The sequence below is a fragment of the Chelonoidis abingdonii genome, chromosome 1, assembly GCF_003597395.2.
Source record: "Chelonoidis abingdonii isolate Lonesome George chromosome 1, CheloAbing_2.0, whole genome shotgun sequence".
NCBI classification, from domain to species: Eukaryota; Metazoa; Chordata; order Testudines; family Testudinidae; genus Chelonoidis; species Chelonoidis abingdonii.
Window position 1 is genome coordinate 252,373,538 of NC_133769.1, and position 25,814 is coordinate 252,399,351.

General features: G+C 41.1%; 1 protein-coding gene across 1 annotated transcript; it reads left to right on the forward strand.

The window, feature by feature from the left end:
- The first annotated feature begins 311 nt into the window (after positions 1-311).
- On the forward strand, positions 312-22,609 carry CNOT11 (CCR4-NOT transcription complex subunit 11). Its single transcript, XM_032793910.2, has 7 exons — positions 312-675; positions 4,026-4,190; positions 10,422-10,574; positions 10,929-11,131; positions 12,864-13,066; positions 20,942-21,038; positions 22,243-22,609. Exons 1-7 carry the CDS (start codon positions 351-353, stop codon positions 22,438-22,440), a joined length of 1,344 nt encoding a protein of 447 aa, XP_032649801.2. The 5' UTR covers positions 312-350; the 3' UTR covers positions 22,441-22,609.
- Positions 22,610-25,814: the final 3,205 nt, after the last annotated feature.

The following is a 25,814-nucleotide window of genomic DNA, read 5'->3' on the forward strand; positions in this document are numbered from 1 at the left end:
GCTCCCCTTGGGGACAGCCGCCAGCCAATCCCCAGCCGCGATAGCTCCCTCCTTCCAACAACAATCCTCCGGTCGCTTGAGCGACAGTGTTGTAAAAGCGCCGTACCGGAGCCGGCGCTCAGCTTCACAGCAGCAGCGGGCCGACGAGCTCGGCGGGGTGGGGGGGCGGCGGTGCGGAGCCGGCCCGCCGGGGTGTGCGCGCGCGCGCGCTCGCGCGGGCAGGCTGACCCGGCACCGAATGCTTCGGTGCGCAGCACCCTAGCCCGGCGCCCTGCACTCTGGTGGGAGCGGAGGCGGGGGCCCCCGGCGCCGGGGGGGAGGCGGGCGGCGCGGCGGCCCCGGCGGGCAGGATGAGCCTGTCGCCCAAGGAGCTCTCCAGCCTGCTGAGCATCGTGTCGGAGGAGGCGGGCGGCAGCACCTTCGAGGGCCTGTCCAGCGCCTTCCACCACTACTTCGGCAAGGCCGAGCACTTCCGCCTGGGCTCGGTGCTCGTGCTGCTGCTGCAGCAGCCCGACCTGCTGCCCAGCCCCCCGCAGCGCCTCACCGCGCTCTACCTGCTCTGGGAGATGTACCGCACCGAGCCGCTGGCCGCCAACCCCTTCGCCGCCATCTTCGCCCACCTGCTCAACCCCGCGCCCGAGCGCGGCGACGAGGCCGAGCGGCCGCCGCTCTCAGGTACCGCCCGGGGCGCGGGGGCGTCCCCTAAGTGGCTCCGCTGCTCGGCGGCCGTCACGGCGCTGCGGGGCCCGGGCTCCGCGGGGCGGGGTGGGGGGCGCTGCTGTGGTGGGTCCTGGGCTGTGGCAGAGATCGGGGCCCTGGAAGGAGGCCCCGCTCGGAGTGATGCTTCGCTTTGTGTCCACTGGGCCGGAGTCTGCCCCAGCTCCGCTCCCTAGGCCCTGTGTGCGGGGGAGGGGGCTGAATTTTTCACGCAAGTTTTCAGGAGGGTAAGTTACATCTTTGCTCATCAGAGTACATTCCTTTTCCTTCAGTTCCTCTGGGTCCAGCGCCTGTCCCCTTAGTTCTTCACTTATCTAAATTGCCCTCTAGCAAGCAGCAGAAGAAACCCGGATTATTCTCGTGTCAAACGCTTCAAAATAAGCCTTTCGGGCCTTTTCTTACATATTATAAAATACCACCCACCCTTTTCCTTTCAAATGCGGTTCAGAAAGCATGGTTAAAAGCACATCTCAAGAGTGGTCATGCACCACTCCATTCAATTGGCAGTGCACCTCACTCTGGCTCTCAGTTTTGGGGGCATTAGATTAAAGCCATGAAAACCGAGAAACTGTGCATAAGGATAAATTACCTCTCCAAAATCAGAAGGATTTTGATTAAGGTAACTAATACACATTAGCAGATAAACTGAAGAGAGAGAGGCATGCTTAACTCTATTCCCCAACATTGGAGAAATCTTGATTGCTTGAAGCCAGGTAGGATGCTGTTTATGCATAGGGGAATTTGCAAGAAGTGAAGTTTACCTGTTCCCTCTGTTCCCAGTACAAATAAATCTCTGGAATAGGGCCCTCTCTGTGTGATCCAGGGCCAAAAGGGGGCCCTCTGCTCCAGATACTTTTTTTTTTATGGGGGGCAAGGGACAGGAAAACCTAGTCTAGTGTCCTCCAAACTGGGAATCAGGGTGATGAGTACTGAGTGATGCATGACCCCTGTTGACAGGCGTATTTAAATATTTTGTCTTTGAAATTACCCTACAAAGGAAAGGCTGTGTGTGTGTGCTGTTTTATGATGATTAAAGAAGGCCTGCATCACTTAAAAATAAGCATTTGAGGTTAGAATAATCATGGTTTGCTTTGAAGAACTAGAGGGATTAATATCACAGGGTGGTGAAACCAGAGGAACTGAAGGAAAGGGAATTTGGAGGCGCAGTGTTATTTGATTAACACCTAATTTAATCACACTGTAAAAAAACACTTTAAATTCCAGACAAACTGGAAAGAACAGAAAAGTTCTTTTGCGAAAGATTCAGGGTAAAGATTCCTGCATTTGAGAGCTGAGGGAGCACCCAGTCAAGATTTTTAGAAAACAAAAGAAGTTCCTTGTATTTTAATGTAAAAACAAGCAGGAATTTTTTTGTTTTTGTTTTTTTTTGCCAAGTAACTTCTTTACATTTTTGGATTATAGCTTGTTTGCAAACAGCTCATTGTGAGTGTTCAAAACTGGAGCCATTTATACCCATTGATCACATGTAAAATGTTTGATCTCTGATTGGATGAGTTATTTTTAGTCTCTGATTTCTGGAACAAATACAAATGAATTCTGGATTCTTTCTGAGTTTGAATAGTTTAAAACTTGCTTTTTCAGCAAAACGTTCACTTCATTCATATTTTCAAGACTGTTTATTGAAAGCACAGTCAAATTGTTTGAACATTTAAATATTAAAGCAAACTTTTTTTTCTTTGCAATATTCTCCAAGCTCTGTTGGTGACAGTTTAGAATGTGGGGTAAAGGGTGTTGAACTTTGCAAGCACTGCTCTTGAGAGTATATAAACTTGCTGTATTCCACTCGTTTGAATCCAAATGATTTTCAAAGTCAGACTTCTCCTCAGCTGAAAGTAAAATTCTGTGGATTCACTGATGGCTATTAGAATGATTATCTTTGCTGTGACTACTTGAAATATTGTCCTTTGGTATAGATTTCAGTAAGGAGTATTTATAACGTGCTGCAAAATGAGTCTCAAACATTTATAACTTCATTTGAAAAGTTCAGATTTTAAAGTATATTAAAGTTACTATAGTACTTACTAAGATGTGTGGATGTGCCAAGATTAAATTTTATTTACATTGAAAAACTAAAATAGCTAAGGTACAAAATTCAGAACTTACAAAGTATTATAAATTCTGCTTTAACAAAAAGTTGTTTAACACTTTTGATAGCTATAAACTTCTAAAAACAGGCAAGTTCTGCTTAATCGTAAAGGGATACTGTCAGTTTTACATGGCCCAAAAATAAAGTTCCATAAAACTTTGTTTATAAACATTCAACACTAATAGAAATGTTTCCATAATTTTAACAAAGTTGTTTTGAAACAAACATTCCCTGCAGTGTATGAAGCCCAAACTCAGCAGCATTAAGAACCTGAAAGAGAAACTGATGTGATTTGTATTTCTTGGCTTTGAAATGAAAAACTATAAATAGCGACAGGTAAACTGGATTCTAAAAGTTTTTCACTTTGAATAATTTGTATGTTAATAGCAACTTGTTCACCACAAACTACAATGAATATTATGGCTGTGACTAGCAATGTGCCTGTTATTTGTTAATAATTGATCATTGGTCTAAATTAGAAAACAAAACGATGCATCAAGACCTCTTGACATTCAAAACCAAATTTTAAAAGTTGTGTGGGGAAGGGTGGGGAGCTATTTACTACTTCTGGCACATTTTTCTCGTTTGTTCCTGTCCTGATGGCCTGTTTGTATTCAATGTTCTCTTACAGAAGAGTTCAGCTTTCCTTGTATTTGCCTAGTTTTAATTAAATTGCCTTTCTTTGCTGGAACACCGAAACACAAACTATTTCCCAAAGTGTAACAGAGCTTGATATGACAGCCTGGGTCTCATAGATGCAATTGCAGTTTAAGAGCTTATATTTTACTAATATGAATGACCAAACATTGGTAACAGCTGAAGAACTAGGTTTTATTAATTATAATAAACTAATTTTAGATGGCTTCCTTGGCCCTTATGGTATGCTGTGACCTAGGCTTCAACCCAAAAATGGAGACATAGGGCTGTTGTAGTAAGTCTAAAACTTTTTAATAGTTAAAACCAAAGAAACCTTGACTGGGTTTAGTTCATTAGACAGTTTAAGCATATTTAAATATTACTTAGGCAGAGGCGTGGATTTAATTTAAAATATTAACACAACTGAATATTCTTAGTGTCAGCCTAATTCATACATTTTAATACTTGTGCCATAGTTTGTTTAGCAAACATTGCTCCTTCGTAGTAGAAAGTGCAAAATATTAATTGCCGCTGTATAACAAGTGAGGAAAATTGTTTTTCTCAGGTTTCTTACCTCCCATAACTCCACCAGAAAAATTCTTCCTTTCCCAACTGATGTTGGCTCCTCCTAGAGAACTCTTCAAGAAGACTCCTCGACAGATTGCCTTAATGGATATAGGAAACATGGCCCAGTCAGTGGATATAAGTGGACTTCAGCTAGCACTAGCAGGTAAGAAATAACAAACCATTTTAGGTATATCCTGACAGCTTTTCCTTGAGATAATAGTGAAAGTGAGAGATTTCTTTTCAAGTGTAAAATGAGTTGAGCTATAATTCTAGACTGTAGAAACTTCAAGCACAGGGCATTTTAACTGCCTTATATTTGGCTTAACAAACAAGTTTTATACATGGAATTTTCTTATTTGAGGCTGTGAAGATACTTTTTTAACAATATAGGAAAAGTCTTTACATCTGAAAAATGTTGTTTGTTCTGTTGGCAGTTTTCATGCTTAAATTTTAATCCCTTGTATCTTGTGCAGTGTTTCCAATTTCAGGAACCCAGGATAACTTACTATCAGGCAGCCATTATACCTCTTTCTTCAGTTATATCTTTTGGCAAGACCAGGTGTTATAACTGAATTTTTGGTATTTTTATAAATCTGAGATGATTCAGGTTTTTGTAACTTCCTAAGTATTGCCTTCAGATTGGGAAGGTGGCTAATTTGGCTGACTGTGTCTAGTAAAAGTGATGCTTTTTGACCACTTGGCAGGAGGAAGAGAGAAAAAGGTGATGTTTGTGAGCCATCTCTTTTAGTAGGTCACTTTTGGAGCTACTGATTAAAACAGTAGGAAAGATGGATATAGTGAATGGGGACCAGTTTGGAGCACCAAAAATCCAAGTATGGCCTTATAAGGATGTGGTAACCATTGGTTATGATTTCAAGACTGTTTTTTCTCATTGTTTAAGAACTAACTTTTTAATACCTAATCTTGGGATAATTAGACAAACATTAGTGTGATATTCAACCTATTGCCTGGGCTTTCCTGCCTTAGTCTAGTATCTCTCTCTTTGAATCTTTCTGAGCATTTTTGTGAATTCTGTATTCTTTGACTTCAACTTTTAAAAATGACGTGACTCTTTGGGTGCCCAAATTACAATGCATTGAAGAGGTGTGATTTTTCACAAGAGCGGTGTACCTGCCCTCTGAATGGTGTTAAATTAAGAACCCAAAATTACTTAATGTACTGTTTTTGCTGGAGGTTCCATACATTCTGGTTTGTCTTGTCTTCAAAATACAATGCCAGTAGTAGTTTTGAAAATGGAACAAATTCATTGATATTGGTTACTTTTAAAAAATAAGTAGCTGAATGTGCAATGCTTATTCTATATGTAGTGGATACAACAAAATTATACAGTAAATCACATACATAACTAATTTGACTACATAGAGGTCTTAGGGTATCACTGATCTGACATGTTCATGAGAGAGACAATGTGGCTGAGGTAATATCTCGTATTGAACCAACTTCTGTTGGTGAGAGAGACAAGATTTGTTTCTTGGAATAAATACCTGCCATTGTCTATGTGCCTCATATGAAGGCAACTCCTCTTGCTGTAGTCTTGACACCTAGGAATCACCTTTTTGACTGGCTTCTCCATTTATAAAATAACTTGTTTCAAGTCCATATTTTCCCCAGTAATCGAAGATGTAGAAAAGAAGTTAACTGAGCAGTCTATAAAAAGAGTGGAACAAAAATGCTTAAACTTAAAAGCTATTGAGATCTTTGTTTATATTTGTCCCTCTTTCCTGGCTGATTTTGTCCTGTAACGGTTGTAAATCTTGATGGCTTCTGTAAAGGTGTTCTCCTATTCAGAATATCCCTGGATTCATTTTAGGGACAAGTTTGGACCTTATTCTAGAATTACCTCACAAAGAATTACTGCCATTCAAAATATTTAAAGCATTCTGTCAGGATAATTATCCTGAAAGTTAAATTACATATGGGAAAGACAGCTGATGTATCCTGTCCTTTAATATCCAATCTTCTCTGAGTAATATCCTAAATAACAATCAGAATTTAAATGTGAACAATTTGACGTGCAGCTGTAACTGCTTTTTTTAAAAGGCAGAAATACAGTTTCATAAGGACTTTGTTTAGATTTTTTCGTTTGATCGTATTAACTTTAACCTGCTGATTTGCAGAATGTTTTTGCAAAATTTGCCCTATTTGCTTCTGTTTCTTTAGTTGTACTTCTGCCTGTTTGGATCATTATCCTGCCAAAAACGTCATTTTCTGATGCTGGTGGAAAAAGGAAGTTTTCTGGCAAAATACTGCCTTTATTCGATACAGTTAGCCTGACAGAAGACTACGTTGGTTAAGGGTAACTGGCTTGTAGTCAAAGCTGCTTTTTCCAAAACATTTCAGCACCTTCCATTAGGACTCAAAGGAAGCTTCCTGCAATTTACAGAAGAGAAAAAATGTAGCACCACAATAGATCTCCACAGCTGCTTGCCTTTGAATTGCTTTTTTACGTTAGGTGGCTTGGGTTAAGGAGCTTATGCTCTTCCCATAAACAAATTAATCTTTAGCTTTTTTTATTAAAGATTCTGCTTTAAATTCAGCTTTTGCTTTCTTTAATCCCAAAGAATCAATCTGGCCTGATCCTGTAACCTTCTGCATGTGGGCAGACTGCAGTGATCACATGGAGCTTCACTGAATTCTTTTGAGGCTCCTTGCAAGCCCAAGCGTCTTCATGTGCATATTGAATTGCAGGACTGGGGCCTAAACCTGTTGTAGATCTCATTATAATATCTGATGGTATTTTATTGTCTGGGAATACTGGGGTCCAAATCAAACCTATAATTTACTAGCAACTATTGACCAACTATAACCTTAAGTTGCACGCCACAGTGCCACCAAACTGTAATGATATCTACTGTATATACTCATTTGTAAGTCCGTTCATTTATAAGCTGACCCCCCAAGGTGGTTAGGTAAAAATAGCAAAAACTGTATGACCCTTTCATAAGCTGGCCCTATATTTCAGGAGTTGGCAAACTTTGGCTCCCGGCCCGTTAGGGTAAGCTGCTGGTGGGGCGAGACGTTTTGTTTACTTGGACCCTCTGCAGGCATGGAGCCTCTCAGCTCCCAGTGTCCGCAGTTTGCCGTTCCCAGCCAATGAGAGCTGTGGGAAGTGGCACGCCACTTCCCGCAGCTCCCATTGGCTGGGAACAGTGAACCATGGCTACAGGGAGCTGAGGGGCTCCATGCCTGCAGATGCTCCAGGTAAACAAAACAACAATGTATTAGATATTCAATTCAATGATTCCATAGAGTTGTAAATCTTCAGATTTTGGTGTAGACTTAGTTATAAGCTGTGCCCCCCCCCCCCCCCCTTTGATGCATTATTTTTTTTACCAAAAATATTCGGCTTATGAACGAGCATATACAGTACTCATCTTTTAGATGCAACACATTTAGCCAGTTGGCTTAATGGTAATGTTCAGGAGTTGGTCAAGAATATTCTGAAAAATATTCTTTTTAGGATTGTATACTGAAGTTCTAAACAGTTTATAAACCAGTAGAAGCATTCTGAAAACTGATGAAATTGGATTTTTATTTTTTGCAATCAAATATCTTTTTTCAGGAAACTGCTAAGAAAATAATTAAATATGTAATACATATCCTTGAAGGAAAAATATCCTACCAAGTTAGTTCAGTGAGTCAATAGTCAGATAAAATAGAACAGAAAACCACCCGATACTTTGCAAACTTAATAACTTCTACTTATTCTCTTGCTTTGATGGAAAAGATACATCCTTGCACTCTTGCCAGCCATAGGAAATACACCTAGAAAAAACTTTTGGACTCAGCAGGCTATTGTTATCCGTGGAAGAGAGTTCTGTTATATAACAGATCTGTTTTTGAGAGGAGGTTCAGTTAAAATTTTGAACACTAGATAATTAGGAGACCATATCTAACATGCAGAACATTTCTACAGAGAAAAGCTATGAGTACTAGCTCACCAGGTTGCAAATAAAGGAGAAAGTATAAATAGCTTCTGTGTAGATATAGGTAGTATACAAGCTCAGTTACACAGAAAATGAAGCAGTAATTTAATTTCAGGATGGTGGCTCTCTTCAATGACTGCTGGGCCCAAAACAAGAGCTGTATAAGTTATGGAATCAAGATGTCAAGCTTCGGATTATCAGAGGCTGAATCTACTGAGGAGCATGCTATGTAAAAATGCCTGCAAAAGGATGAAAACTCCCTGAATAACTAGATAAGCACATACTTAGACTTCCCCATGCAGATAGAATCTGTTAGCGGTGCTCTAAGGCTGGCATCTGTTAATCAGCTACTGACTTTCTTTAAAATGAACTGATCAGGGTGACAGAAGGTAAAGACATCCTTTCTCACAGTACTACAGAGAGTTGAGTGTCAGAGGGGTAGCTGTGTTAGTCTGGATCTGTAAAAGCAGCAAAGAGTCCTGTGGCACCTTATAGACTAACAGACGTATTGGAGCATGAGCTTTCATGGGTGAATACCCACTTTGTCAGATGTATTCACCCACGAAAGCTCATGCTCCGATACGTCTGTTAGTCTATAAGGTGCCACAGGACTCTTTGCTGCTTTTACAGAGAGCTGGAGCCTGAAATTTAGGATTAGGAATAAAGAGTCAGCCACTCCCAGTCCTCAGCTTGTTTGAGCACTCCTATGACAGAAGCCATGTTATGGTTTCTCAGAATGTATCCATAAGTTTAAAACTTATTTTCCTTTCTCTGTAACCAGCTTTTCAGTAACAAAGAATATCTGCTGGATTTAGTAGTATTACTGCGTAATGTTTCCTATGCTGTATAATTTGGCCTTTTTAGGGGCATTGTCCACCTCTGAACAATTCTTGGTTACGATTGTAGTCCAGATAGTGCTGGATGTCCCATGCTGCTGGCTCACTTCCAGCTGCATAACTTTAATTTGTATTAGACTCCCAATATATTTTTTTCGATATAAGCAGTTGCTACAGTTGCTACTGGGATGTTGTGACAACAAATGGGGGAGGGTAGTTAGTCTATGCAACATCACTAAAAATACAGTCCACACTGAAAAACCTTTTACCTCTGATTTAGATTTTCTTATGGCCCCCATTATTGTGGAGTCTGAATGCCTGTGTTTGTATGGGTCTTCACAACCGTGGGGGAAGCAGGAAGAGGGAGAGAGAAATGTGACTGTAAAAGCACAATTGGCAGGGGGACAAGTGTGGCAAGAATAGTGCATGAAAATTTACTTGGAACTAATTTTTTGAAACTGACTAGATCAGGGGTTCTGACTCTTTCCACAGGCTAGGTCACGTCCTAGAGCAGGGGTTCTCAACCTTTTTCTTTCTGAAACTCTCTCTCCCCCATACTACAAAAACTTCACGGCCCTGCGGGTCACTGGGGCTCAGGGCTTTGGCCCCATGTAGGGTTATGTTTCAGGTTCCCCAAAAGAGGACACTACCAGAGGGCGGAGGCAGAGGGGGTGCTGGAAGGGAGGAGTCTCCTAACCCTCCTGCGCCACTTCTGTCCTGACCTCTGCACTCCCCTCCTGTGCTTCCTGGCACTTGGTGCAGCCTGTCTCTCACCTCCAGCAGCTGCACATAGCTTCCCCCTTGGAAACAGCCACAGCCTGTCCTCTTTCTGCCCTTCCCACCAGCTCACCTGCTGTGAAGTGCAGCCCCAGCTGGAGGGGAGAAGGGGTTCAGGATCTGGCAGTGTGAGGCTGACACGCAGCTGCATTATGAAGCTGTTTGGTCCCTCGCAGCTGCCAGATCCTACCCAGTCAGCTGGAAGGGAAGGAACCAGTGAGGTGCAGAAACAGCTCTTTCTGAGCTACCTGTGCTCTGCAAAAGCCTGGATATAGCCTCTGATTTGAAAAACCTGCTCGGACAGACAGTAGAGAATCAAAAGAGGCTATGTCTGGGGACATGTGGTAATCCTAGGGTGCTGAGGCAGGGCATGGCCTTCTGAAACCAGCTCTTGGCCCCCCAGGGGAGTGTGGATCCACTTGAGAACTACTGTCCTAGAGGATTCTCACAGATAGCTTATGTTCTCTCCCATTCACAATCAATCACTGCATTTCTCCCATTTACTATTATGTAAACCCTTGTGACAATTACAACAATTGTTGTTTACGTGGAAAAGTAATACTGGGAAAGTGTGTGCATTATATAGCTAAAAATACTGTTTTAGGAAGTGGAAAGGAGAGCCAACACCATGTGACCGACCAATCAACTCTTTGCATACCACCAGCAAGTGCTCCATGACCCACTGTTTACAAACCTGAACTAGATTTCATGTTGACACTGTCTCTTTAAACCAATGTTGTTCTAAAGCTCAGATTGTCTCCTGCTACTTTTAGTATTCCTGACGTCTGTATTTTGGTTTTATGCTTTAATATCGTGGACTGAACTTTTTTTCAGAGCGTCAGTCTGAATTGCCAACACAGAGCAAAGCTAGTTTCCCCAGCATTCTCAGCGATCCTGACCCAGATTCCTCAAATTCTGGTTTTGACAGCTCTGTTGCCTCACAGATCACTGAAGCTTTAGTGAGTGGACCAAAACCACCCATAGAAAGTATGTGCATCTTTGTTTACTCTTAAGTTTCTGTAATCTTTGGCACAATTACGTAGGGAATGACCTAAGTGATGTGTTGAGCTACTTTTCTCTAGATTGGATTGTATGTGACCAAGCTCTTGCATCCTAGTACAAAACTCCAGTAAAAACAAATTAATCTGATTGTACACTGAAAAGTATTACAGTTGTGGGAGGGAGAGCGGACCACTCATCAGACTGATATTGTCACCCTTATATTAAATATACAATATAGTAGCCTTCTACATTTAAAGTGATTTTTCATTGAGTGATACAAAAAGAGCTTTACCTCTTTAATTTTCCTTTGAAAGAAATCTTCACAACATTGTCTTTTAGGTCACTTTCGACCAGAGTTTATCCGGCCACCACCTCCACTCCATATTTGTGAGGATGAGCTGGCTTGGCTAAACCCAATAGAGCCAGATCATGCAATTCAGTGGGATAAGTCAATGTGTGTTAAAAACAGCACTGGAGTGGAGATCAAACGCATCATGGCTAAGGCTTTCAAAAGTCCTTTGTCCTCTCCCCAGCAAACACAGGTGGGTGCTATGTGCCAGCTGCCCTCGCTTCTAATTTTTCCTATGCATGTTCTTATATTTCATACATTTTAGGAAACTAGGGTCAAATTAAAAGACTTAAATAATCTTCATCTCATTATATTTAGCGTTGGCAGAATTCAATTTTTTAAATAATTTCAGTGGATAATATCAATGTTTGTTTAAGCATTTTTAAAATTTTTATCAATTTATAATTTTCTGTATTTGTGAATATTTATTTGAGGTCAGGGGTCCGACAATTATGTAATGACAGTAGATGTTGAGATTAAAAAAGTTAAAGCTTCATAGCCATTAAAAGACGAATTGTCAACATCACATGTCAAAATATACAAAGTAAATATCCTTAAATCAAACTCTTTAAGTTCTCAAGCAGCATTGTTCTTACTTGGCCTATCTGTACATTTCAGTTATCATTGATGGAGATACTTTGCATCGGTGTATATATGGTGAAACGAACAAACAGTAGCCTGAGGTGCTAAGATGGAAGTGCCACTAAAAGATTTAAACTCTCTAAGCGTCTGTGTAGAGCACTAATCTAACTGTGGGCAATCCAAAAGTTTGAAGATTTGTCCTGCCAAGGAGTGGACTTGCTTAAAACTGTCTCCAAATTTAGGAAATCTCAATATTGTTTGAGTTGTCTTGTCTCAATACCAAAATTCCAGAGTCTTGACTTGTGTATGGTCAGATAAGGAAAGTATTTTTTTAAAATTTGTCTATCTACTGTTTCTACACACACCTTCATTAGCTGAACAAATGCAAAATGTGACTAGTAACTAGCAACAGTATTTCCCTGCTAGGATAACCTTGGTGCAGTAATGCTGTTTCAGATTTGGCAGAGGCTTTCAATAAGATGGTTATTTAGAATTGCTAAGGGCCTAATCTTGTCTAGCTGAAGTTAGTTGGAGTGCTACTACTGACTTCAATGGGCCTTAGTCTTATCATTGTACTGTATAAGGAGGGAGATGTTCTAGTGCAACTAACTCTTTCTGTCTAAGACAACTTATAAAAGTTGTTGATCAGCTCAGTTCAACAGTGTACATCTCTACCTCGATATAACACTGTCCTCGGGAGCCCCAAAATCTTATCCTGTTATGGGTGAAACCTCATTATATCGAACTTGATTTGATCCGCCAGAGCACGCAGCGCGCCTCCCCCTCCCGGAGCTCTGCTTTACCATGTTATATCCAAATTTGTGTTATATTGGGTGGTGTTATAACGAGGTAGAGGTGTATTTGCCAGTTCAATGAAAGAGCTAGAGCAAGAGACAAAAATGAAGCTTGAATTATGTGGGTTTAAATTTTTCCACAACATACAAGGCTACTAAGTGCCATGAGCTTCAAGACAGTAGTTTCTTTTAAAGGCTTTTCTGTGCACACTTGCCCTTGGGCAGAAACTGAAATAGTAGAAGAAAACGAAATATGTATAAGAATAAATACTTAAATCCAGGCAGCTAGAATTACTCTTTGTGTAATTTAGATGGATTATTGCATTTGTTTTGCAGGCTACAACATTTTTGTAAAAAGTGCATAACTTGTTGACGATTGTAGGAAACTTTGAGTCGCTGTTAATATCACTGGAATTTCTGCACAAGGCAGAACATCTTTTATTAAACTAAGTCATAATAAAATCCAGATTGGGTTTCTAGTTCACCTGCTCTTGTTGTGATCAAACATGTACAGTTTAATTCAAATTTAAGATGATTTTTTTTTTATAGCTTCTTGGAGAATTAGAAAAGGACCCCAAGCTTGTTTACCACATTGGCCTCACTCCTGCCAAACTGCCTGACCTGGTGGAAAATAATCCTCTAGTTGCTATAGAAATGTTGCTTAAGCTAATGCAGTCCAGTCAGATAACAGAGTATTTTTCTGTCCTGGTCAACATGGACATGTCTTTACATTCAATGGAAGTTGTAAATCGGTAAGTGTTTCTTATCTTAAATCTAAACTTGTCTTTGTGAGTTCTTGCACTGGAGTGCTCTGATCAGTGTTTTTAAAAAAATGAAAGCAGAATGTTTCACAGGGAATACCTGATGAGTTTTACTGATCTTGGCTTTATGCGTAGTGGTATAGTCAGATTGGAAAAGTAGCTTGTTCCACTATGCCCCTAAAGGCTACCAAAATTGGCAGGAGTTTAGGAAATAGTGGTCAAATTTCACTGAAATAGGTTTTGGCCTGAAAAAGATGGACAAAGATGCACAAATCAGACACATTAAAGCAAGAAAGGAGCAGAGAAGACTCCTCTATGCTCTTTTACTGCAGGACATGATCGTTGGCTGGAAAAATGCTGAACTCATCTGACTAAATATACCAATTTATACTATATAAGCAGACTCACTAAAATGCAGTGAAGTAGCTTTGAATTAGCTGGCCTCTTGCCAAAAGAACTCAACTCTATCACTCAAAACTGCCTGTATGTCAAGTTAGTTTCATCCCTTTTACTGGTTTAGTCATATGAAAGGTGTAATATTGCTAATTAATTCAAACAAATGTAATAAACACTTCTGCATGAAATGCTGCTAAAATGAGAGGCACCGTTCATTTCAGTAGGAGTGTTCATAGAAATAATTTTGCAATATATCTTAAAGCAAGGCTGTCTGTAGTAGTGGTTTTCCCTGTGTGATACGAGTCTTGTGTCCACCATTTTGTTGTGCAAATGAAATAGGGCAGATCTTGAAATCTTGCTTTTTATCTGAAATTCACATTTATATCTCATCTCTTAATATAAAAGTGTAGTTATATTGGGTTAATTGCAATCTCAGATTCACCTTTGACATTGAAATTGGAGACAGATTTCAATGTCATTTTTCAGGGTGCATTTGATTTAAATCACTAGTCAGGAAGACTTGATTTAATCATGTAAAAGCAGCAAAGAGTCCTGTGGCACCTTATAGACTAACAGAAGTTTTGGAGCATGAGCTTTCATGGGTGAATACCACGCCAATGCCCATGCATCTGACAAAGTGGGTATTCACCCACAAAAGCTCATGCTCCAAAACTTCTGTTAGTCTATAAGGTGCCACAGGATTCTTTGCTGCTTTTACAGATCCAGACTAACACGGCTACCCCTCTGATAGTTGATTTAATCATGGATTTCTACATAAAAGTGCATTCATGTTGGTTGTTATAACCTTAATACATATTCTTCACAACTCAAAAATAGGTGTAGGTTTCATTTTTAGAAGGCACACACTGTACATTTTTTAAGTGATTTATTTTGAAAACCTTTCAGATTAGCTTTGCAGCTATATCAGAAAATGAATGATTGTTTATTTCATTTACCAAAGGTAGTTGAAGCAGATATTTATGAAGTTCACCTCCCAGTGACTATCTCCAATTGAACAGGTTAATCATTAATATTTGAAGGATTTTCTTGCCATGCTGTATTAGGAGAACATCACCAGACAGACATTTAAATTGTTTTATTTAACTAAAACAACGTTATATATTATGGATATTTTTTCTTCAACAGCAAACATAATATTTTAAAAAACAAGCATGAATTTTTTAATTTAGTTAAACATTTCAAATTTTTTAAAATCAGGTTTGTTTTTGTTAAAATTGTTTTTAACTAAAATAGTTAAATATTTGTTTTAAAAAACAAAATTAAATTCACTGTCAGCCAGGTCAACATGAGAAATTTAAAATATTGGCTTCTGCAGCTAACACTCGTCTTCACCTTCATTTTCCAGTTTGTTCATAATCTGGAAAAGAAAAACAAGCTTTCCTCCTTTTTCAGGTCCCAAACTATTTCTCAATTTGGAATGAATTAGTCCAAAGAAAGAAAATGTTCTTTCTACACTGGCAGAAGAAGCTACTGCTGTTACAAGTGAGATTATCACTTCAGCAGTCTCTGAATCCAAGTGCTTAAGAAACCCAGTTCACTGGTGTGACTTTCTTTAAAACATCATGAGCAAAAATATGTTTCTTGAATGGTTCTTACTCCCGACTGAGTCTCTTTTATGGCCTGCTGCCGTTATAGGTTTTCCCTTCTAGTGAGAGAATGGTGTGGTACAGGCAACCTTTGGCCCGCGTCCTGTTGGGGAAAGCCTCTGGCGGGCCAGGCTGGTTTGTTTACCTGCTGTGTCTGCAGATTCGGCCTATTGCCACTCCCACTGGCCGCACTTTGCCATCCCAGGCCAGTGGGGGCTGTGGGAATGGTGTCCAGCACATGTGAAGGGTGAGATTGTCGTTTTTGCCTAGAGTTTATGGAAATACAATCTGGGAGCATTTTATTACCAAAACCACTACTAGTGTGACATTGAGGAAGTACTGCTTCTGCCAGGGTAAACTTACGATCTAGTTCCCTTGTTTCTCACTTTCTCTCTCCTCAAACACCTCCCCCCACCTTATCTCTTCTGTTTTGCAGAAGGCAGAATGAACAGGAGCAACAAGAAACACGCAGTTCCTGTTCATTCAGTCAGCTGGAAAGCAGTGCCACCTGCCATAGAGTGAAAAGCCCTACATCCGGAGACAATGCAGTGATTCTTTAACAGAAGGTTCTTCTTCAAGTGCTTGCTCATATCGATTCCAATTAGGTGTGTGCGCGCCGCGTACATGATCGTCGGAGAATTTTTAGCCTAGCAACACCTGGTGGGTTTGCTATGGAGCCCCCTGCAGTGACGCCCTTATGGTGTTGGATATATGCCCCGGCCGACCCAGCGCCCCCTCAGTTCCTTTTTATCATCCGTGACGGTTGTTGTAACTGTGGAGCTTGACTTTGCCGCTTTCCACTCTCCCTAGCGTTTTTCCTCTTAACAGTGTAAATAGTTTATAGTTAGTGTAGTTATAGAGTTTTATATGGTTTTTTCATATAGTTACAATGTAAATAGTTCTAGCGGATTGGTATGGATTTGCCCTCCTTCCCACCGGTAGCTTGGGCTCATGCCCAAGGCTCCGGGCTTTAAACCCTGTGCATCCTGCTCCAAGCCTGTGCCAACAGGCAACCTCCACGACTTTTGCCTAAAGTGTCTGAGGGAATCTCATCAGACCGAGAAGTGCAGGATCTGCAAAGGTTTCTGGCCCCAGACTAAAAAGGAGCAGGACTTTCATCTGCGACAGCTCATCATGAAGGCAGCTCTTAGCCCTCAACCTCCAGTGCCGCGCCAAGACCCGGCACCGAATGCTTCGGTGCGCAGCACCCTGGCAGCACCGGTAGGAACTGCGCCGCGGTCGGACTCTGATAGAAACCCATGTCACCGGCGTTCCCTGGCACCACAGCCTCTATCGGTTTGGTGTGTGCACGCCGCGTGCACGATCGTCGGAGAATTTTTACCCCAGAACACCCAGTGGTTCGGGTGTGGAGACCCCTGGAGTGGCGCCCTTTTGGCGCTGTATATATACCCCAGCTGACTCAGTGCCCCCTCAGTTCCTTCTTACCGGCTACTCTAACAGAGGGGAAGGAAAGCGGGTCTGGAATAGATATGAGCAACACATCTCGAAGAACAACAGTTACAGAGGTGAGTAACCATCTTTTCTTCTTCAAGTGCTTGCTCATGTTGATTCCAATTAGGTGACTCCCAAGCCTTACCTAGGTGCTGGGGTTGGAGTGAGATATTGCTGAGTGCAGCACCGCTGAACCAATGCACCATCGTCTCTGGACTGCTGGAGTATCTCATACTGAGAAGCAAAAGTATGTGGTGAGGATCCAGTGGCAGGTCTACAGATCTCCTATATCGGGACCTTAGCCAGGAAAGCAGCCGACAAGGCTTGAGCCGTTGTAGAATGGGTGGTGAGGGGCTTGGCCTGAACGTTGGCCAGGTCGTAGCAAGCACGGATACAGGACATAATCCAAGAGGAGATCCGCTGTGAAGAGACTGGGAGGTCTTTCATCTGGTAAGCCACAGCAACGAAGAGCTGGGTCGTCTTTCTGAACGGCTTCGTACGCTCAATATAGAAGACGAGGGCTCTACGAACGGCCAGGGAGTGCAGCCGTTGCTCCCGTCAAGTAGCATGTGGCTTCGGCTTGAACACTGGGAGGAAAACGTCCTGGTTGACATGGAAAGTTGATACCACCTTCAGAAGGAAGGTTCCAAAGTGAGGGCTCTGATCTCGGATATGCTCCTTGCCGAAGTGATAGCCACAAGCAAGGCCCTCTTCCAGGAGAGGTACAGAAGGGACAAGGGGGATCCACTGGGTGTTGCTAGGGTAAAAATGTGTTACTTTTAAAAGAGTCTACTTAGAGATGTTGACAGAAATGGATTTTGATGTCTCTGTAAAATGCTTCACTTATGGATGCCGTAAACTTCTGGAGCAAAAGCTCCGCTGCATACAATGAGTACAACAGAACTGGGGTATTTTTTTGCTTTTATTTACATTACACACAAACTAGATTAGAAAACATTAAATTGCAAAGTCACACTCGTGAGTTGGAAAATGCCAGAATAAATGTTGTCTATGCAGCTTTAATTGTGCCTATACATTGATAGTCTTTTGTGGAAGAAGGGAAAGAATTGACAAGGATTTGTAGGGGATCTTAATGCATGTCAGTCTGTTAGCAAGAGTTAGGCCAGCTTTAACTCTTATGACGTGGAACATGTAGAAGCAAGGATAGTGTGAAACAAGTAAGAACTTCTCACACAGTTCTTTATCGCTCACGACCTTGCCTAATAATCAAATGCGTAGACTGGCGCCCAGAAGCTGAGGAAAATAAGATAGCAGGATGGCTTATGCATAAACAAACTGCATCTGTTGCTCATTACTGTCTGTAACATTGCTTGCTATTGTCTGTAACAAAGGTATAAATGCTTGCTGAAATTGTTTACCTGTTGAGAGACCTGTCCGGGACAGGGGCAACCCTGTGTCCTAGGGCACTCCCTCCCTCAATTACAATTGTTTGAGAATAATAAAGTATTTGATTTTGCTGTACCCAAACAAAAAGCGAGAACTGCGTTTTTCTCCGACACTTTATTTACATGATCACATACAATTTTTCCACAGGACCCCCACTGCCTTCAGTGCACAGGATATACTTGCTCTGGGTTTGAATCAGGGTTGTGTAGTGAAGCAGACTATCTAGAACCCTGCCTCCTTTGTTGCAGAACTTGGAAGGTGTGTAGTGAAGAGAAAGGATGACTTCATGGTTAAGGCAATTGGAGAATTGTATTCTGCCTCTGCCAGAGTTCCTGTGTGATGCTACACGAGTCACTTGAACCAAACACTTCGCATGTGGTCACTAATTGTGTGTTCCTCCTTTTCTGGGTGCCTGATTCGATTTGCAGAAGTGCTGAGCATTCAGAGCAGGGTTTGAATAGTATGCAGTAAATAAGACTTAAGGCCCAAGGGCCACATAGTGAACAATGAGTATAAAGCAAAATATTGAATAGCTGCTCTGCTCACTTAGTGAGCATCATCCATCCTGTGCACTAAATGAACCAGAGGTCTTGTGGAAAAAATACTGTATCATAATGCGTACGCGCAAGGGGGCCAAATTAAGACTGCACAGGCAATCTTAATTCAGGTACGTTCTAACTCAAGTGTCTGACTGACATGAAGGCAACCCCCTGCCATAATTTCAAGTCTCTGTTCCAAAGCATGGGGGCAAGGGAGTGCTTCAGAGAAAAGGTCACCAGAATATTTTAACATGGGCAAAACTTATTTTTCTCTTGTCTCATTGTTTGAAGTGGCTGAATTATTTTGGTTAACATTTAAAAAAATAATCAAGCTGAGGTGTAGACATCCAGCATGGAAAATTTCAGTGCAGATATTAAAGTTTGACAAAGTCAGAAGCAGCTGAAAACATGGTCTTAATGGGAAGTGTAGTGCTACCAACCCCACCTATAATACAGCTGATTTCCCCCCCCCCCCCTTCCTGGCATCAGAGATGCACTCAGATTTGCTTAGTTGGGACAAACTACTGCCAGATAGGTATGTTCTGAGAAGTTTTATTATAGGCTTGGACCTTGACTTCCAGATCTATTCTAATTGCCCAGTTGGGTTTCATACCCATGATTAAATGTTACTGTAGTGACATGTCGCTTGCTTGTATGTTCATGCATTAAGCAAGTATTTTTGAACGAGAAGCCTCATTCTTCTTTCCCACATGCCAAACCTTGTAGTTTTCTACCTTTCTGTCCCCACTTCAGCAATGCAGACTGCTTTTCTTGATGTTTAAAAAAGCAAAATTGATAACATTGATCTACATTAGTCTCCTGAGTAAAATGTTTGAAGTATTTAACCTGAAAGTTTCCCAGAGACTACAAGCTAAGTGAGAAGTAGTTGGAACCTCTTCCCATCTCTCGGTCTTCCAACTATTCACAAACAGGCTGAAGAAACTACCTATTGCTATTCAAGGCATTGTTAAACACCTGGTTCCATTTCTGCTATGTTGATGAATCCTGCCTCAGGTGCACAGTATAAGTACCAAGCCTTCCCTAAACCGCTGAGTTGACAGCTCTACCCACTTTGAGCTTATAGTAGCCATCAAGCTGCTGGGGTCTCTGCTCTGCTTTAGGATGGAATGGCAGTAGGTAAATGGTTCCCACTCCTGTCTAGTATAACTACTGTTCTGGTCTCCCCTGCACAGTGAAAATCACATCAGTTCTGATGCAGGCAGGGTCCTCTCCACAAAAGATACAGGGCAGGAGTTTTTCATAAAATTTAAAATGGTTGGCAGTGCCAAAAAGGGAGTTTGAGGTGAGGGAGATCAGGTAAAGTAAATGTCCTGTGGGATATAAAAAACACTTGCAAAGTCTTATGATAAAAGACCTACATACTCCAGTCTTCCTAACCACTTAATTAAAAAGCCAAAACCTTTGTGATCCAGCCAAGTTCCCTGTTGGTTGCATAGCAGTCTAGTGCAAGCTGGAGCATCTTGCAGAGCTGGCATCTAACTGGTATACTTCAAATGTGATGTAAGATCATTCATAAGTTGTATTGCCTCTGTTTGTATGTGGGTATTCAAACAACTTAAAAACAACTTGAAACAAAAGTCAGATGGCATTTGTACACCTTAATGATCTATTAGCATAGTACATGTATTGGGTGATTGAAGATATTCTGTCTATAGCACTATTGTGAAAGCACAAGCTCTCTTGCTTTTTGGTATTTTAATAAAATGTTCTCTAGCTGTTTCTTTGGTGAGACACTTCTGGTTCTTCACCCCAATAGTGTGATTAACATGTTTAGTCATTTGAACTCTTCTTTTGCATTTATTTTGAAATCCAGATATTAATCATGTTCTAATTCCCATGACTTCTAAATTCAGAACCCTGAAAAAAAACTAAGGCAAACTAACATTATGAAGCACAAAATCATGCTATTCTAGTTGTGTACTTTAGAAGAAATGCTTCAGTTTCTAGACTTGATATCTGATGCTGATATACACAGTTGCATTTGATGCTTGCTACAGTATGAAATTGTCACTCAGATAAGCTCAAATAAGCAATTTGAGAGTTTCTTTTGCTCTGCAAGCAGTGCCCATCACTAGCTTCTGTAGGGTATCCGCTTATTAGACAGGGAGTAAAGATCACATGGGTGCCTTTGACTTAGGCCTCCTTTATGCAGACCTCTAGAGAGTAACCTTGAATAAAACCAATTTCTGTATTGCACTTGATGTAAAAATAGATTTGCCTTTTGATGTTGGTGTCTGGCTAATGCAGCACACTTATTTGACATGTCAAAAGCCCACAACTCCAAACATTTTAGTTAACTCCCTGAGACATTATGGTGGATTGTCGATGAATCATACACATTTGAATTATGAGGTTAACTGTATTTGTCCATTGTTTAATGGTACTATGGATGATTAACTTGCTAGTTTATCTGTACATTAATCAGCTTGTTTTATGTTTAACAGGCTTACTACAGCAGTTGATCTCCCTCCTGAATTTATTCACCTTTATATCTCCAATTGCATCTCTACCTGTGAACAGATTAAGGATAAATACATGCAGGTGGGTATTTGACAATGACTTGGTTAAAAGTCAAGATGAGGTTTAATAAGGTGACTACACTGGGAATTCACATACTCCCTCTTTACAAATTGTGGCTTCAAGAAGCAAAATACTGCTTTAATGAAATTCTGATGTTTAATAAGCATATGATTGAGTAGGGGTTGTTCCTTCAGCATTTTCATAGGGGCACAGGTAGTGGTCTTAATTTTCTGCAAAGTACTTCATGCATTCAGTAGCAAAGTAATTGTACAGTGCTTTCCTTACATTATTCAGGTCTATATATGGTGTCAGAGAGGTTCAGATTTCTCACTTGATACCCTTCTCTCCATCCACATATTAGATGTTTTGCCTCTTCTCCTTGTCCTCAAGCTTCCAGATCCTTCCACTTCTAACTTTATTTCTGCATAGCTGTGTGCTTTGTCATCAGAAACACTCCAGAATCTCTTGCACTTTTCAGTGCTGTAAAGGAAGTGCCCACAGTAACCAAAACAGTGATGTTCTGTTTCTAAGGAGATGCTGTGCAAAAAAATTACACTTGAAGTGAAAACAACATGGCTGTAAGGGCTAATGTGTGGCATTTCTAAAACCTTTGCAAAGTGAGGCAGTACCCTGTATTTCCAACTTTCTTGCCTTGAGTTTGGCATGGCTCCCAGCTTTTTAAAATTCCTCCCAGTCTGAAAAAACCCACAACATTCTACATGCTCTAGCATGAGGGTCAGCTATTCTGCAATAATTTCTTCTTTTAGGAAACATTACTCTTAAAATGGGCTCTTTTTCCTAAAAGTAATGACCAAGTTACCTGTAATGCTCAGTACATCTATTTAATATCCTCTTGAGTCACTCTGTTGTAGAAATATTGCATTAGGATGTAAGTGTTGGCCCTAGAGATAGCCATGCCACCTACATATGAAGCAAGTGTACAGTGATAGGCCCTGGTTCCTAGAATCAGTAAAAAATCTCATGCAGGACTGAAAAGCATGTCCAGCTCCCTATCCTTAACATCTATCCATACTCTGGGGCAGCAAACGGGGAAAAATAAAGGGCTAAATGCAGATTGTATAAATCTTGACATGAAAAAGTAGGTTAAGTGATGTAACTAATTCCTGCTGAATTGTCACAAAATACCAGTACAAAAGGTCAGACTCTTTAACAGAATTGCTTGAGCATATTTTCAGATATTAAAGCCAGACCTTTTCTGTTTCAGAACCGCCTGGTACGTCTCGTTTGTGTCTTTCTCCAATCCTTGATCCGGAACAAAATTATTAATGTACAGGACTTGTTTATAGAAGTGCAGGCATTTTGTATTGAGTTCAGTCGGATACGAGAAGCAGCTGGCCTGTTCAGATTGCTCAAGACACTGGATACTGGGGAAAATCCTTCAGAGGCAAAAGCTTCAAAATAAGACCCTTTCAAAATTTGGCGAAACAGCGGTCAGCTGAATGTTCTGTATCATTACTTTTTTGTGTATAAATTTTAAACTTAAATCAGTGGATTGCTTGGTTTAATACTGTATAAATAGCATTTTATGCATTAAGCAAGGCAATAAATATTGCTTTTCTGATACTAGAAAATCTTGACTTTGTTTTGACTTTTGACACTGGACACCCCATATTTTCTGTCCATGAGTAACATTAATCCTTAATGGAAGAATCTCCTAAAGTGCAAGCATTGTTTACTTCCAAAGGGCTTAAATTTTACTGGACAATTATGTGATGCTGCTATCCAAGCAAAATAAGTTTGGAGAGGGAAAGACAGAGGGTGAGAATGTTCAACATGTTCAGTGACTTGTTTCAAATCATGCTAAGCAAGCTTAGAATTGCTACTGCCAACTGAAACGGGATGTCATCACTCCAAACTCCATCATGCCAATTTTTTTTATAAACTCATGGTACCTGTAGAGCTTTACATAAAAAAAAAAAAGTAAAAAATTACATTTCTAGGGAAAATATAGATGCAACATGCTAATCTCCCCTTTTAATCTTATGAAGGGGTACTCCATCAAGAATTCTTATCTCTTAATATTCTGGGACAGACATGACTACAACTACACTGCATGCATCCTAGAACAGTTATTCAGTATGACCCTTAACCTGAGAAGGAGTGGCATGTATGAAGATGAATCCTGAGAAGGGAGGATAGTCTCAAGGCTGAGCTGGCATTTGTGGAAGACTATCATTATCCATGAATATGGGAGCCCAGCAAAATTTTCATGACTGGCTCCCTGGGATATCCTGAGGGTGGCTTGACGGGGGCATATAATACAAGGAAAGAGACTGTAGTTGAAGTGTTATCCAAGTATCAGCTGCTTCTCTGAAGGAGAGTGCTGCAGTGTTCAGTGTACTTGTAGCAAAGGTGCTGGCTGCTCCTTAGCAGAACGAGGTGCTCTTGGTATTGCAGAGTCTGATCTCTGACACTTTGTGTAAGGACTGAGGAAGCAGGTTCTAAGAGTTCCAGTGTTAAGAGTGTATGGCAGTGCCACAGACTGGTCCTATGGGAACCCTAAAAGCCTGTGCTGAGGGAGTTTAACAATCCCTTCAGATGTGGGGTTGTACTAGAGGCACATCCCTGTGGTACTGTGCTCCTTGATGACTTGCCTGGTGTTGCTGTCAGCAGCTCCTGATCCAGGGGATTCTCGTCTCTTTTATGGTACTGGGGAAGGTGACCGATCAGTTGCCAGGAAGCAATCACAGCATTGCTTAATTCGGTGGGCAGCAGGAGTAACTGACTGCTCCAACAGATGAGCCTGAGAACTCGAAGAATACTGCCTGATGGAGGGTAAAGAGACTGGTTACCTCCAGTCTGAGGCATTGCTGGCTGAGTTCTAATTAATGATCCAGAGGACCCCCCAATCTTGGCCTCTGTCTTCTCTTAAGTGTGGGTGCACTTTTAAAAACTCCTGCAGCACATAGTGCATTTTGATGGACTAAATGCTGCTCATAAACAAAACAGATTATGTCCAGCTGAGAGGGCGAAATGTCTCTAACAATGTACATAACAAATATGGATCTGGCAAAGAGTGAAAACTACTTCAATCCTAAACTAAAACCATTTTTTAAAAACAGGCTAACAGTTTAAACAAGGAAACTAATTTACACAGGAAAACTCTGGGTGAGGAGGATGCTGCGCAGTTCTGACTATGCCAAAGGGCAGTTAGTGTGACTAGTCACTCCCTAAAGTTCCTTCTATCACTTTATGCCCTTTGGAGAGAGGGTATGAGGACAGGAGTGCATGCAGGACCCTTCCTACTGGACAGTGCTTTTGAAACTTCTGAATCTATGCAAGGGGGACAACCAGACTGAGTGACAGCCCCATGCATAAAAATACAAAAGTGGGTGTGGCTTCTTCCCTCTGGCTGAAGATGTAGATAGCTCTCATGATTGCTACCATTTTTGGATGCGTGGGGATCACTGCATGAACCATGACTGAGGATTTAATACTATACATTTAAATATTGACAAGGTGTGTAAAATGTTACTGTGAATTTGCCACATGGAATCCCAGAAACTCTTTCCTTACTGAAATAGTTCAATATGTGAGGTACCAAAACAGGATACTATCAGGATTTCTGATGTGAAACTCCCTACTGTGCTGCAGCCTAGCATCTGGCATTTTTTGTCCCTCTCCTGCTATCTGCCTGTTGCTACCATCTTTTTCCTCTTTCCTCCAACATTAAAAAGGTTGTAGAGCAGTTTTTAAACTAGGAGATGGGGGAAAGCCGACTGCTGTAGAGGAGCATGTGGATCGGACACAGACTTCTCTTAGGGGAGAGTCTGATGATAGGGAATCTCCAGGTTATAGTCAGGAACAGAGGACGGAAGAGGATAATGTAAGGGCTGGATCAGATGATAAACAGTCACATAAAAAGAATCTGGCACATCAGAAAAGGGCAGACAGATAAAGAGGGACAAGTTTTTAAAGTGCTTGTACACAAATGCTAGAAAGTCTAAATAATAAGATGGGTGAACTAGAGTGCCTTGTGATAAAGGAGGATATTGATAAAATAGGCATCACAGAAACCTGGTGGACTGAAGACAATCAATGGGATACAGTCATTCTGGGGTACAAAATATATCGGAAGGACAGAACAGGTCGTGTAGGGGGAGGAGTGGCACTATACGTGAAAGAAAATGTAGATTCAAATGAAGTAAAAATCTTAAGCGAATCCACATGTTCCATAGAATCGCTATGGATAGGAATGTCATGCTCTAATATAACATTAGGGATCTATTATCGACCACCTGACCAGGACAGTAATAGTGATGATGAAATGCTAAGGGAAATTAGAGAGGCTATCAAAATTAAGAACCCAATAATAGTGGGGGATTTAATTTCCCAACCATATTGACTGGAGAAGCCATTTCACTCAGACGAAACTGCAGAGATAAAATATTCGGCTACTATTAAATGATAGCCTTCGATGGAGCAGCTGGTATGGGAATCCGACAAGGGGAGAGGCCAGACTCTAAATTTAATCCTGAGAGTGGGGACGCACAGAGCTGGTTGCCAAAAGGTACATCACGCTCCTGTTGCGTCAGACAGCTCGAGAACCATTAATCTTGTGAGTTTGCCTTTGTTCGTACCCCTACTTGGGATTTCTATACATTACAGTCAACATTTAACATCCCTGGTTGCTAGTAGGCAGCAATATAACTCGAAATAGCACAGCGACAGTGCTCAACAGACCCACACTGGGATTAATTTCAAATGGGGGACTATACAAAAAAAATGAGGGGTTAGTTAAACAAAGTTAAAAGGCTTACATGACTTAAGTGAGAG

Bases quoted from the DNA above. Each gene is read 5' to 3' on its own strand.
- CNOT11 (XM_032793910.2), top strand. From the start codon at position 351: ATGAGCCTGTCGCCCAAGGAGCTCTCCAGCCTGCTGAGCATCGTGTCG. The intron at 11,132-12,863 runs GTGGGTGCTATG...TTTTTTTTATAG, and splicing joins CCTCTCCCCAGCAAACACAG to CTTCTTGGAGAATTAGAAAA. The intron at 21,039-22,242 runs GTGGGTATTTGA...TTTCTGTTTCAG, and splicing joins TTAAGGATAAATACATGCAG to AACCGCCTGGTACGTCTCGT.